Source organism: Vulpes vulpes, chromosome 6, assembly GCF_048418805.1.
Source record: "Vulpes vulpes isolate BD-2025 chromosome 6, VulVul3, whole genome shotgun sequence".
Lineage (NCBI taxonomy): Eukaryota > Metazoa > Chordata > Mammalia > Carnivora > Canidae > Vulpes > Vulpes vulpes.
The window spans coordinates 89,634,387-89,646,581 of record NC_132785.1 but is presented as its reverse complement, the minus strand read 5'-3'; the positions used below and the strand labels follow the sequence as shown (position 1 = coordinate 89,646,581).

The 12,195-nt window shown below is 44.0% G+C and overlaps 1 protein-coding gene across 1 annotated transcript; it reads right to left on the bottom strand.

Moving 5' to 3' along the window:
* Window positions 1-343: 343 nt before the first annotated feature.
* PTGDR (prostaglandin D2 receptor) lies at window positions 344-8,582 on the bottom strand. Its single transcript, XM_026000693.2, has 2 exons — window positions 7,650-8,582; window positions 344-707 (listed from the first exon to the last, which is right to left on the bottom strand). Exons 1-2 carry the CDS (start codon window positions 8,484-8,486, stop codon window positions 468-470), a joined length of 1,077 nt encoding a protein of 358 aa, XP_025856478.1. The 5' UTR covers window positions 8,487-8,582; the 3' UTR covers window positions 344-467.
* Between the last annotated feature and the right edge of the window lie 3,613 nt (window positions 8,583-12,195).

Below are 12,195 nucleotides of genomic sequence, written 5' to 3'. Positions count from 1 at the left end.
CAAACTAAACAAATCAAGTTTCACTAGAAATGAATAGGGTAGGAAATTTTAAGAATATACCTCGCATAACTGTAAACAGTGGTGTTTCTGTTGGATCTGAATAAAGACCTAGAGGTCTCTAGGCCTCTCTAAAATTTAGGGACACCAAGCACAAATGTTGGAACAAAAAGTATCATTGCTTTAAGACTTTTAACATTGGTTACAATATGTGAAATTGTAGTTGCTGTTGACAACTCGAAATGAAAACATCTACTGAACGGGCTCATGAATATAGAGTGACCACACATTGTTAAAGATGTTACCAGCTATCAAATAGTTTTGAAAATACATTTAGATGCTTTGTTACAGGAGATAACTTTTAAATTTTAAGTTGTTTCTTTTTTTTTTTTTTTAATCATGGTTCTTTGACACAAAGTATAACGTATTCGTATTCCTCAGCTTACCAGAGACTAGATGGTAAAACACTGTTACAGACTGGACTCCATGTTAGTTCGGCAGGAATTGCTCGGCCAGTTTCTGTACATAAGAGGCCTTATGAAAATCTTGTGGAAAAACATCCGAAATACTGGTGTTCTGAAAATTATGAAAATCCAAGGATCCACAATGGAGATTACAGATAGAAAACGCAAGGCTCGGAGGTCTTCCATTTCTTCAGTGTTTCCATCTTTCTCATGGACAGTTTTAAATGCTCCATAGTAAGCGCGATACTGTTTAAAGAAAAAAAAAATCCCATTATGATATTGAAAGGTTGATGGTAGAGATAAATGCACTTAGCTCACTTTAGAAACATTAATTTCATACGAACATAAAGACTCAGCTTGGAATATTCATTTTTGGCAAATGTGTAAGCAGCAAAGCCACTGCAGCTACCCGGGTGAGGGAGGAGCCTAGCAGGTGCAGGGCTGACCTGAGGGCTGTGTGGAAATGAGGCACCCCTGGGAGCCCCGGGCTCAGTCCCTGGAGGCTGTTCTGCCTGCTGTGAGGCTGCAGGCCTGGGGTTTCCAGGTCCCTGCCACACAGAGGAAGAGCTGAGGTGGGGCAAATCCAGTCCACCCAGGCTTTCACAGACAGGGTCACCACATTTTCATAAATGCAGAGATTTTCTTTTCTTCAGTTCTTTCTTTCTTCTGCCTGCTCTCCGTCCTCTGATTAGCCCAGAAAGAAGCCTTACTTGTGAAATGTCACATGTATGGAGACAACAATGAAACAGAAACTTTTAATCAACGTCAGGAGACAGAAAATACTCCAGTGAGAAGATCGGAGGAGACTTACAAAAGGACCTGCTAACTTGTGTGAATCACTTATTCTCAGAATAGATGGTTACCTTTCTGTAGTTGACGTCCTCTTTTCAGACTAGAACACACACACACACACACACACACACACACACACACACAGAAATAGAAGCCTACTTACTTGGGCCTGATTCCCCTATTGTCTTGATCTTTCCTGCGGTGTCTGTGGAGCCCTGCAAACTGCCCTCTCCCGTGGCTTTTCCGGTCACTAAGCCAAGATGGCCAACACTTCTGCCAGCACTCCAGTCAGCTCCCACTCTGTTGGAGGCCAGCCACTCCATTCCCCATGCCTATCGAGATTCTAAATCCATAATGGGACAAAATGGACTCTAATGGGACAGAAAGTATATAAGCTCCACGTTTGTGGAGGGAGACATGAAAAACTGCCCAGACCAGACCCATTTGGGGGCAATCAAGGAACATGAAATGTGTTTTCTCACAATTGTTTCCTTACCTTTTACTCCCTTTTCTATAGAGCATTTCATTGGGCTTGGACATTGCCATCTACCCCACTTAAGAAGAGATACTCATGGGACACCTGGGTGGCTCAGTGGTTGAGTCTACCTTTGGCACAGGGTGTGATCCTGGAGTCCTGGGATTGAATCCCACATCAGGCTCCCTACATGGAGCCTGCTTCTCCCTCTGCCTATGTCTCTGCCTCTCTCTCTCTCTCTCTATGTGTCTCTCATGAACAAATAAAAAAAAATCTGAAGAAGAAGAAGAAGAAGAGGAGGAGAGGAAGAGGAAGAAGAAGAAGAAAAAGATACTCATGGAATGCCTTAGATAGCTTAGTCAGTTAAGCATCTGACTTCAGCACAGGTCATGATCCCAGGGTCCTGGGATGGAGCCCTGCATGGAGCTCTGTGAGCTCACTGGGGAGTCTGCTTGTCTCTCTCCCTCTTCCTCTCCTCCTCCCCCTGCTCGTGCTCTTTTTCTCTCAAATAAATAAATAAATAAAATCTTAAAGAAAAAGAAGATATATTCATATCTAAATGCCCTTTCCTATCATAATTACTACTACTAGTACTACTAATGGCTAATGCCCATGTAGGACTTAACTATATCCAGGTACTGTAAATAAGCATTTTATTTTAAAAACTTCATTTCACCCTCACAAAAATCCTATGCAGGATGATCATTATCTCCATTTCACAAATGTCAAAACTGAACATTTCACTTTAAAATCTTTTGGATTTTACATGCCCAAATCCTAGCTCCTTTCAGGGTCTATTTCTGTTACAAAGCCCTTCCGGAAGTCTCTTGGCGGTAGTGGTTAAGCCCATTGGCTTTAGAGTCTGACTATGGGGTCTGATGAAATCCTCTCACTAGCTGTGTGAAATTGGGCAAATTATTCCATTTCCTCATCTGCATAATGGGGATAATTGTACCCACTTTCCTTCCATCACTGTTAGGAAGTTTGAATACAATGGTTTATACCTTAACGACAGGTCCCAGCACATAAGAACTCAAAAATTTGGTAGTATTATTATTTTATCAATTAGTAGTGACTCCTTTTCTTCTCTAAACTCCCTCATGGCCCCAATCACTCCATCCCTCACTCAGTAACTCAGCTTGTGTGGGCAAATGTGATATTTTTCTCATTTTATATCCTCACAATGAATTACAGTGTCTTGAATGTTGTAGGTACCAGCTACATGCTGAATTCAATAAATGGTTGACAATAGGCTATACATTTGATTTAAAAAGCAAATACTTTATGTAGGTATGTTTTTACGTTTGTTCCTTCCTTTTGAAAGTGGAGTACAGTGATATATAATTCCAACTATTTCAGAGTATTTGATTAGTTAGGATCTGAGTAACTAAATGACATCTACATAACTGAACCATTTTATTCCTATGCAGTATTCATCCGTGTCAGTTCTATTGCATATAACTAGGTTATTTGTATTTTCCAGTCACTTGATTTATATTAGAAATGTATTGTTCTACACCTGGCTTTTTAATTTTTTTACTGATCGAGTCTAAAAATGTGACAGAAATTAATTCACTTATGACAGTAATGAAAACACATATTCTATAAATCCTGAAAAAGGTATCAACTTGAACACAATTTAGACTTTCAAAAGATCTCTGTTGCTCAATACAACTCTCTAGAACACACTTTATAAACTGTTCCTATAAAAGATGATTGGATTAAAGAGTAATCTCAGATTATACACCACATGTTTAAAGTCGTTCAATTTACACAGCTAATTGATGTGAGAAGAGCTCCCTCAACTGGATTTAGGAGTCCATTAAGACAATGTTGCCATTGCCAATTTGCTGGAGCCTTATATAGCTGGACATCCCTGTGAGGAGAGAGCTCTCTGGATTCCAACGCCCCTTCTATCATGTTCATCCATCACAACACCTTAGACCGAATCCTCTGCTCTAGCCCTTTAAATCCACTTTCAACATTTTTTCCTGGGTGTAGGTCTTGCCCACCATCCCTTAAATACATCTACCAGCTTTCTTTGAAAGGAGCATCTTACCCATTCTTTTTTGCCCACCAGAATGAATACATACATGAGTTATCTCAATATTTGTAGGATGTCCTTCATCACTTCTCTGACTCCATGGATTCTGATATATGCAATTACACAAGCTCATACTTATCCTTATCTGGCTTGTAAACCTCTCAGCTATTATTAGATCTATCTAATCTATCATTAGATTCCTTTCTCATCTGTCCCTGCTCCTCTACCTACCTCCAATACATTGTAAGCCTCTCAGGTCAATTAATTTTGATTAAAATATGTTATATGCATTAGAGAATGTGCTGCAAACTGCTTCTAAAGCTCATTCGATATTCCCTGTGTTTTCTTCCTAAGAAAGTTTTCAAGTTGGAAATTTGAAAATTTAATTTGGTTAAGTATCTTGCTCTAATGCAGCATTATAGCAAAATTAATTTAAAAAAATCAAACCCAACATACTTTTCACTGGCTTAATGAAATACAATATTCATGCTATGAGTAGGGTTTTTTTTTTTTAAGGTTCTTTTGTCCCTTCATATATAGCTTTACTTTTTCCAATCACTAGACTCATTCCGTAGAAAAGCGATTTTCAAAGTGTAGAGGTTTTCAATTCTCTGTGAGTGTGTCTTCAGGGTCAAAACTATTTTCATAAAAAAGAAATTACTTGCCTTTTTTACTCATAAGTTTTATCAAAGATGCCTGATGTGTAATGACATCATCACTTCCATGGCTAATGGAATATATATTGTGTATTCTTGTGTTTTTAGACCTTTCTAAGGTAGTTGATTTTGGGTATACACAAATGTACATTTTCAGAGACTGTTTTCAATACTTCTGTGCTCCTTTTCTGTTTTACCTGCTATAATCCCTATAATTTTATTCTCATTCTTAAATCATTGTGAAAGCCTAATGTTTTCCTTACACTTATGCATCTCTTTTGTTGCAAAAACAAAAGTACATTTTGTTAACTTGTTTTGCAATAATACTTATTTTTTTCTTATTTTAAAATTCAATATGATAAATACTGATAGCTATAATCTACACAAATAAAAATTCTTTGCATCCTTAATAATTTTAAGAGTGAAAAGGGCTCCTTAGACCAAAACATGCTAGAAAACCACTGCATTAGAAAGTAATGCCCACTGAGGATATTTGGAAGTGTTTGCTGAATCACTATATTGTACACCAGGAACTAATACTACACTGTATGTTAATTAACTGGATTTTAAGTTAAAACCCTTTAAAAAAGAAAATAATGCTTTCTCCTGAGGAGATCATATTTCTTGGTTAATTTTCTATGTCCAGGGGGCAAAAATAATAAATGGAAATCATAAGTAGTAATAATGGTACTAATTTTTGAGGCCAGACACCTGGTTAGGTGCTTTATTTTTATTCATTCAAATCTTCATAACTATCTTACAGGCAAGTATGGTTATCCTTGTTATAGATCAGAAAATTGATGTTAGAAAAGATACTTGAACCACTATCATAGCTGGTGATGAAGGCTAATTCAAACCCATGTATTATGCTAAAGCCCTTATCCTTTCTAGAAAGTTATAGTTCCTGTGAAGAATGCTGTCTGCATTGCTTATCTTTGGAACATTACAGTTTTTTTTTAATAAAATCATTTTCAGGGATGCCTGTGGCTCAGCAGTTGAGCGTCTGCCTTTGGCTCAGGGCGTGATCCTGGTCCCAGGATCGAGTCCCACATTGGGCTCCCTGCGAGGAGCCTGCTTCTCTCTGCCTGTGTCTCTGCCTCTCTCTCTGTATTTCTCATGAATAAATGGAAAAAAATCTTTAAAAAAATCATTTTCAAATCCATGATTTCTTTCTATCCTCACAATCCCCTCTAAGTTATTCAAGTCCCCTGAGAGACATGTCCAAATGCAATACTCTCGCATTATACTCTATTATGTCTTTTCTGCATTATTATTACCAAGACATTCAAACTGAGGACATAATATACATGCATTTGGCTACTGTCTGCTTTTTCACAGCACAGGTAATTAAGGCTATTTACTTAAGAGCAGAGGTCTGGGTGAGGGGCACTGAGAGGGGCACTTGATGGGATGAGCAGTGGGTGTTGCACTATATGTTGGCAAATCGAACTCCAATAAAAAAATATACAAAAAAAAAAAAAAAGCAGAGGTCTGCAAACATTCTGTGTAAAGAGCCCAACAATAAGTGCTTTAGGTTTATAACTCAAACAGTAAGTGTTTTAGGTTTTATAGCTCAAGAGGCAAATGGTGAGTGTTTGGTAGGTACTTTTGTAACAAGAGAGAAAACACATTTCCACAACTTTCATCGATGAAATTTAAAATGTAATAAAAATTAAGTATTTGAGGGGGCAGTAGTTCATGTCTACTATGGAGAAAAATCAAAACCTTTTTTTTTCTTGGAATAGTATTTGAATTAATTGGTTTTTAGAGTTCCTGTACACTATCATCAAATAGATTGCAAAATCAGTTCATTTGTAAATACTATTCTTAATTCCACCCACTGTACAAAAACAGCAGGCAGGATGGATTTGGACTGTGGGCTGCGGTGTGCCAACTTCTGCTTTAGAGTGTGGTCCTCCAAATGGGATCCCTACCAGCAGCTTTCACCTCGCCTGGGAACTTATTAAGAATAAGAATTCTTCAAAAACATCTGAATCAGAAACTCGGGAGAGGAGGCAGGCATCTGTGTTTTTAAAAGTCCTACTGGTGATTCCGAGCAAGTTAAAGTTTGAGAACCACTGCTTCATATCTATGTCTATATCTTACCTATTCATACAGATATAGATTTATTTATTTATGGGAATTCTGACCTAAACCACATGAGGATGCCACAGACAACTCTTTTCCCATACATGAAAGCCTTCGTTTAAGGAAAATCCTATTATATTTCACCTTGATCCAATCTTGAAAGTATCATCCAAAATTGCTACGTTGCCTAAGAAACTTAACATTCCTATTCACAGAAGTCTCAGCATTCAAAACCACTGAATTAGCAATGAATTTATTTAAATGTTGCTCCTGTTGAACAAGCACCCTGGGGCTGGGGGCAAGTCTTCTCAGCATCCATCAGCCGCTCCCAGAAGTCTTGGCTGGGACTCCAGGAGGAAATACCATCCAAACGACGAGGTAATTCAATCTCCACCACCACCCCCGTTAGTCAACTGAAACCTGAGATAATGGCTTTCATGTCACTTCACTTGCCAAGGCAGACACAAGACCTGTCAAGACAGGTTATCAAAACGACACCATTGGCTGAACTGTGCCCACACACCTACCTGTCCAAACAACCTCCCACCTCCATGGCCACCATCCTCCGTGGTGGCAGCACCAGGAACAGCAGCTTTACTCTCTCATCTCTGCATATCACTCTGGAAGGATCACACCTCCCCTTAGTCTTTGGCCACGCTAACACCTTTTGCGGGGAAACTCTCAGGTACATTTGCCTATATCCGGTGCCACTAAAATCATGGGCAGGTCTAAGGACTAAAACACACTACCTAGCCACCGGGAAGGAAAGAACTCGTACTGCCAAGGAGGAATCACATTTCGCTCTTCAAAATTCCGAGGCGCAAAAATAAGCCTGAGATCTTCGCAGAGGGAAGGAGAGGGGCGAGGGTACTGCTAAGCGGAGAGCTTCTGCGGGGCTACGAAGACGCGATCAGACTCTGTCTTTCCCTTCCTTTCTTTGACTTTCCCCGTTCTGGTTCAAGAAACCCGTTTCTGTGTCCTCGGGGCTATGGAAGGAACTCAGATCTGGGCTCTGGAGGGAAACCCAAGACACCCTCGGGGCCCAGGGAGCAGCTGGTCCTGCGCGGCGTGCAACAGCCTCCACCCTTGCCTCCCGCCCCCGCGGCGGGCCGCGCTCCTGCGCGGGGACTCACTATTAAGGGCAGGGAGCACAGAGTGAAGAGCACGGTCATGAGGGCCAGCAGCAGCAGGTGGTCCAGCTCCTCCAGGGGCTGCGCCGCCGCGTCCCTCTCGTCCGCGCCCGGCTCCGCGCGGTCCCGGGCGCCCGAGCGCGGGCGCTGCCGCAGCCGCCGGTGCATCGCGTAGAGGTTGCGCATGGCGCTCAAGTTGCACAGCACGATGGCGAGGACCAGCAGCGCCATGAGGCTGGCGTAGAGCGCTGAGTAGCCCAGCACCGACCACGAGCGCTCCTCGTGCATCATCTGGATGAAGCACCAGGTGCCAGGACAGTACTGCACGAACTTCCCGAAGCCCGCGAAGGGCAGCGCGCAGAAAACCAGGCAGAAGGCGCCCACGATGGGCGCCACGAGCGCGCCGCGGCGCAGGGTGATGTGCCGTCGGTAGAAGAAGGGGTGCCCCAAAGACAGCCAGCACTCCAGGGCCATGGCCAGGAGCTGCAGCGTCGAGGCGAGCCCAAAGAAGGACATGAAGAAGGCGAAGGCTTGGCACAGCGAGCTGCCCGACGCGGGCGCCAGTCCCCACAGGCTGCGGTTCTGCGCGTAGGCGGCCAGCACGAAGGGGCTCACGAGGGACTTGCCCAGCAAGTCTGTGGCCGTCAGGCCGCACACCAGCACGCAGAAGACCGAGGGCGGCGGGCGCGGCCGGCACGACCCCAGCCCGGAGCGCGCCAGCAGCCCCAGGGCCAGCAGGTTGCCCAGGAGCCCCGCGCTGAAGAGCACCGCGCCCATCGTCGCCGAGTTGCCCTTCTCCACCGAGGTGATGTTGTGGCAGCGGTAGAGCGGCGGCCGCATGGCGAGCGGCTCGGCGGGCAGGCGCAGGGCTGCGGAAGGGCCAGGGGCCCCGGCGCCGGCGTGCGGGCACCCCCGGCGGCTGCGCGCGCGGCTCGGGACGGGAGGCCGCGCGGCCGAGGAAGCTGCGCGGCTGCAGGGTGTTCCGCACGGCGGGCGCCTCCTATCTAAACCCTCGGGTCGCACCCCGCCCCCCGGGGCGGGCCGCGTGCGCACCCCGCGCTGGCGGAGCGGAGCCCCAGACAGCCGCCCAAAGATCCCCGCCCCGCCGCGGCGCCCCTGGGGAGAGCCGAGCCCCAGTGCCCCGAGGCGGAAAGAGAGAAAAGTAGCCAGAGTCTGAGCACCCGGGGCCCATCCTTCCTACGGACGAGGCAGGAGAACCGCTGAAGCGGAGGGGCGACTACGCCGCGGCTGCTGGGGCGGAGAGGGGCGTGGGGACGCGGTGGCGGCGCAGCTGGGACACTAGCGCGGAGGGGAGGCTGAGGAACACTGCTGCTTTTTGAATCAGTGGGCTGAGGAGGGGCCAGGGTAACCCGCACGTGCATCCTACTTAAGCCTTAGCGCGCATTGTCTCCCTGGTCCCTGCAGGCTGAACCATGACCTTGATTGTAGAGGTGAGGGACAGGAGACCTGGCGTGGTTAAGTTCTGTTTGCCCGAGGTAACTGCGAGGAAGTGGTGGAAGTGGTCCTGGAACCCGTTCCTTGTCCTCTGGAGAGGTTGGTTAGATTTCAGGGAAGTGGCTCCAGGCAAAAATCACGAAGAGATGTTGGCCCCTGGTAGGGGTATGGGTAAGAGCACTAATGCTGTCATCGTCTAGCCCAGGGTTCGAGTCCTGATTCTTCTGCCTGCCACGCACTGCTTTTGTGACCCTGAGGGCCTTGCTTAACTTCTCAAGGAGTTAACCTCTAGCCAGCCTGCTTGGCTCTTGAGGTATAGAGAGGACGTTTGTAAAGTGCAGACCCCCGAGGATGCGCTCAGTACAATGCCGCTGTCAGGATTTTCACCTGTCTTAGGAAGACTGTTTTAATAGCTGAAATTTAACTGCAGTTTTTAGCATGGATTTGGAAACCAGAAAACAGTAGACTTGGTTTAGAGCTTTGTCACTCTGGTTTTTGACTACTAGAAAACATTTGTTCCCTTCTGGTCTTTGACTTGCCTCCATCATAGGGACAAAGGAGTTCATGGTGATAAGTGTGATTTCTTTCTGTAACCCTTGACAAGAGAGAAGAGCAATTGGCCTTGAGTGTGAAATTTGAGTGGGATTATTGGGACCATATTACACAAGCAAGTAGATTAGCTTGGCTTCCAGAAGCCTATTCTTAGGATCAGTGCTTGTTTTGATGGATAGACTCCGACAGAGTGCAAGACTCTTGAGCTTTCCATGTGAAAGCCAGAGAATCTGCCTCCAGATTGAAAGCTTGGCCAAAAATTCAGGCCATGGGATAGAGATGAAGAATCTAGGCTTTGGAATTGGATAACTCTGGAATTGGATGGCTGTGGCCCTGAGTTAGTTTACTCAATCTAGGTAAATCTCTGTGCAGATAGGATATGGGATTTATGCTGACCTCCCAAAGTTGCTGTCAAGTTGCAAAAACCCAAGTGTTGGCAGAGAGTAATAATAGCAACAGTAATTGTAACAACTAACATTTATAGGCCCTTATACAGGCTAGGCACTTTCAAATCCTTTCACATCTGTTGACTTATTTAATAGAAGGTATTCCATGGGGTGAGTTCCCTTGTTTTCCACCTTCTCCCACTCATCCCCACCTCCAGCCCTTAATGACCAATGATGGGTTTAGAATAGTCCGACTTGAGTTGATCAAGTGGAAGAAGGAACAGGCTCTGAAAACCAAAGACACAAAATCTGATGACGTCTGAGGTCTCCTTTCCAGAAAGACAGACAGACTGACAGACACACAAGCACATACACTCACAATTTACACTAATTATAGTGTGTTACCAGTTTCCTGAAGTCCCACTGTGGTGCCCAGAGGAGGCCCCATGGACTCTAGCTTAAAAAACCTCCCCTAAGGATGTTGTCCAGGGGTGTTCTCGGAAGCATACCTACTCCAATTCTTTGCAGCCTTGTTTTTCTGTCACAGCTGCCTTTACCTCTGTACCCTCCTCAGAAGCATACAAATGTAAGCAACTTTTTAGAAACAGCTCCGAAGAGTGACTGAAGGGAGAGCTGTGATCCTTGACAGTGTTTATATATGTCATGCCTCAAAGGTTGGTGGCCTTGCATGAGTACAATTCAGGAAACCACATGTTTCCTCCTGGCTAATGTAGCTGGCCTTTGCCATTGGGTTTCCGCTGCCTTCTTGCCCACTTTGCTCTTATTTACCCTGCTCTGTTCTCAGGCATAACTTTGGAGTCTCCTAAGAATTCTGATTTTATGAATGTACTGTTCAGCCAAGAAAAGTGTAATTTGTTCATGCATCATGCATTTGTTTTGAGCTATTTGGTGCCGGGCATGGCAGTGAGGAATGTCAGCACTGAGCAGTGCACAGCAAAAAAAAAAAAAAAAAAAAAAGGAAGGCAGATGTCATGTCCGGTGACTTTTACATGGTTACAGCTTTTTATATCAGTTTTCAGAGTAGTAAGGCTAAATTTTTTTTTTCTGGTAAGAGGAAAATTTTTAATAAAGATATCCTGGCCCATCTTGGGCTTGGTAAGTTATCTTCATTATTTGCAGAACTGTACTGGGCAGCTTAATTGGCTTATAAAACAATCTGGGAAAATATGCATGGCATAATGTGAATATATAATTATGATTTTGTAATTGTAAAAACCATATATGCTCATGGACAAGACCTAAAAGTTGACATAGGTAAAGGAAACATTGACTTAAACTTGGGAAGAGATGGTAGAAAATTTCTTTTTGGGTTTCTGATATTTCCAATAAAGTATCTGTAATAATTATCTTAAAAGGTTTTAAACAGAAAGCAAGTGTATGCTCATGGCCTGGTTTTAGGAAGAGGAGGAGAAGGAAAAAGAATAGTTTTTCCTAGATCCTTCCTGACTATTTTTCTAAATCTTGTCCATCTCTCACTTCTAATGAACTGCAAGCAATATTTCGGGTTGTGGAGTGTGAAAAGTGGAGAATGGAGAGAAGGAAAGATAAAAAGCAGAGAACAAATTAGCTGCCAATTTTGAAGTATCTCCTGCATGCTCAAAGCCATTTTGGAAGGTTCTTCACATTCAGTAGATGAGGTGGTAATACAGCAGTGTGCTGCTGATGGGTAAGCTCTTTGGAGTCATATTGTATAAATTCAACTCTCAGCTTGGCCCCTTACTAATTTTGTACACTTGAGTAATCTTCTAACCTTTCTAAACCTCAATTTCCTTGTTTGTAAAAATGAGGGGAGGGTGGATAATTGTACTAAACCCACAGGGTAGTTATGTGGCTTAAGTAAAAGTATCTGCATAGAGCAGTATGCTCTATTCAACCTTGGCTGGAATCACCTGGAGAGCTTTAAACATTTTTGATGCTTCAGCATCCTCAACCAATTATATCAGACTCTCTGGGGATGCTTTCCCAGCTTCAATATTTTTGAAGCTCCCCAGTTTATTCTACTGTGCAGCGAGGGTGGGAACCACTGTTAGTTCATGTTTCTGTGAAGCATGGTGCTATGACATGCTTTGCATGGCTCTGCTAGTGGGGTTAATGTTTTCATTCCTGCCATCTAGATCATCTCTCTGCTCACTCAA

Coding starts and splice junctions, on each gene's coding strand:
- PTGDR (XM_026000693.2), bottom strand. CDS start 8,486: ATGCGGCCGCCGCTCTACCGCTGCCACAACATCACCTCGGTGGAGAAG. Junction 708..7,649: donor TGTGCTCCCTGCCCTTAATA/GTGAGTCCCCGC, acceptor TTCTTTAAACAG/TATCGCGCTTACTATGGAGC.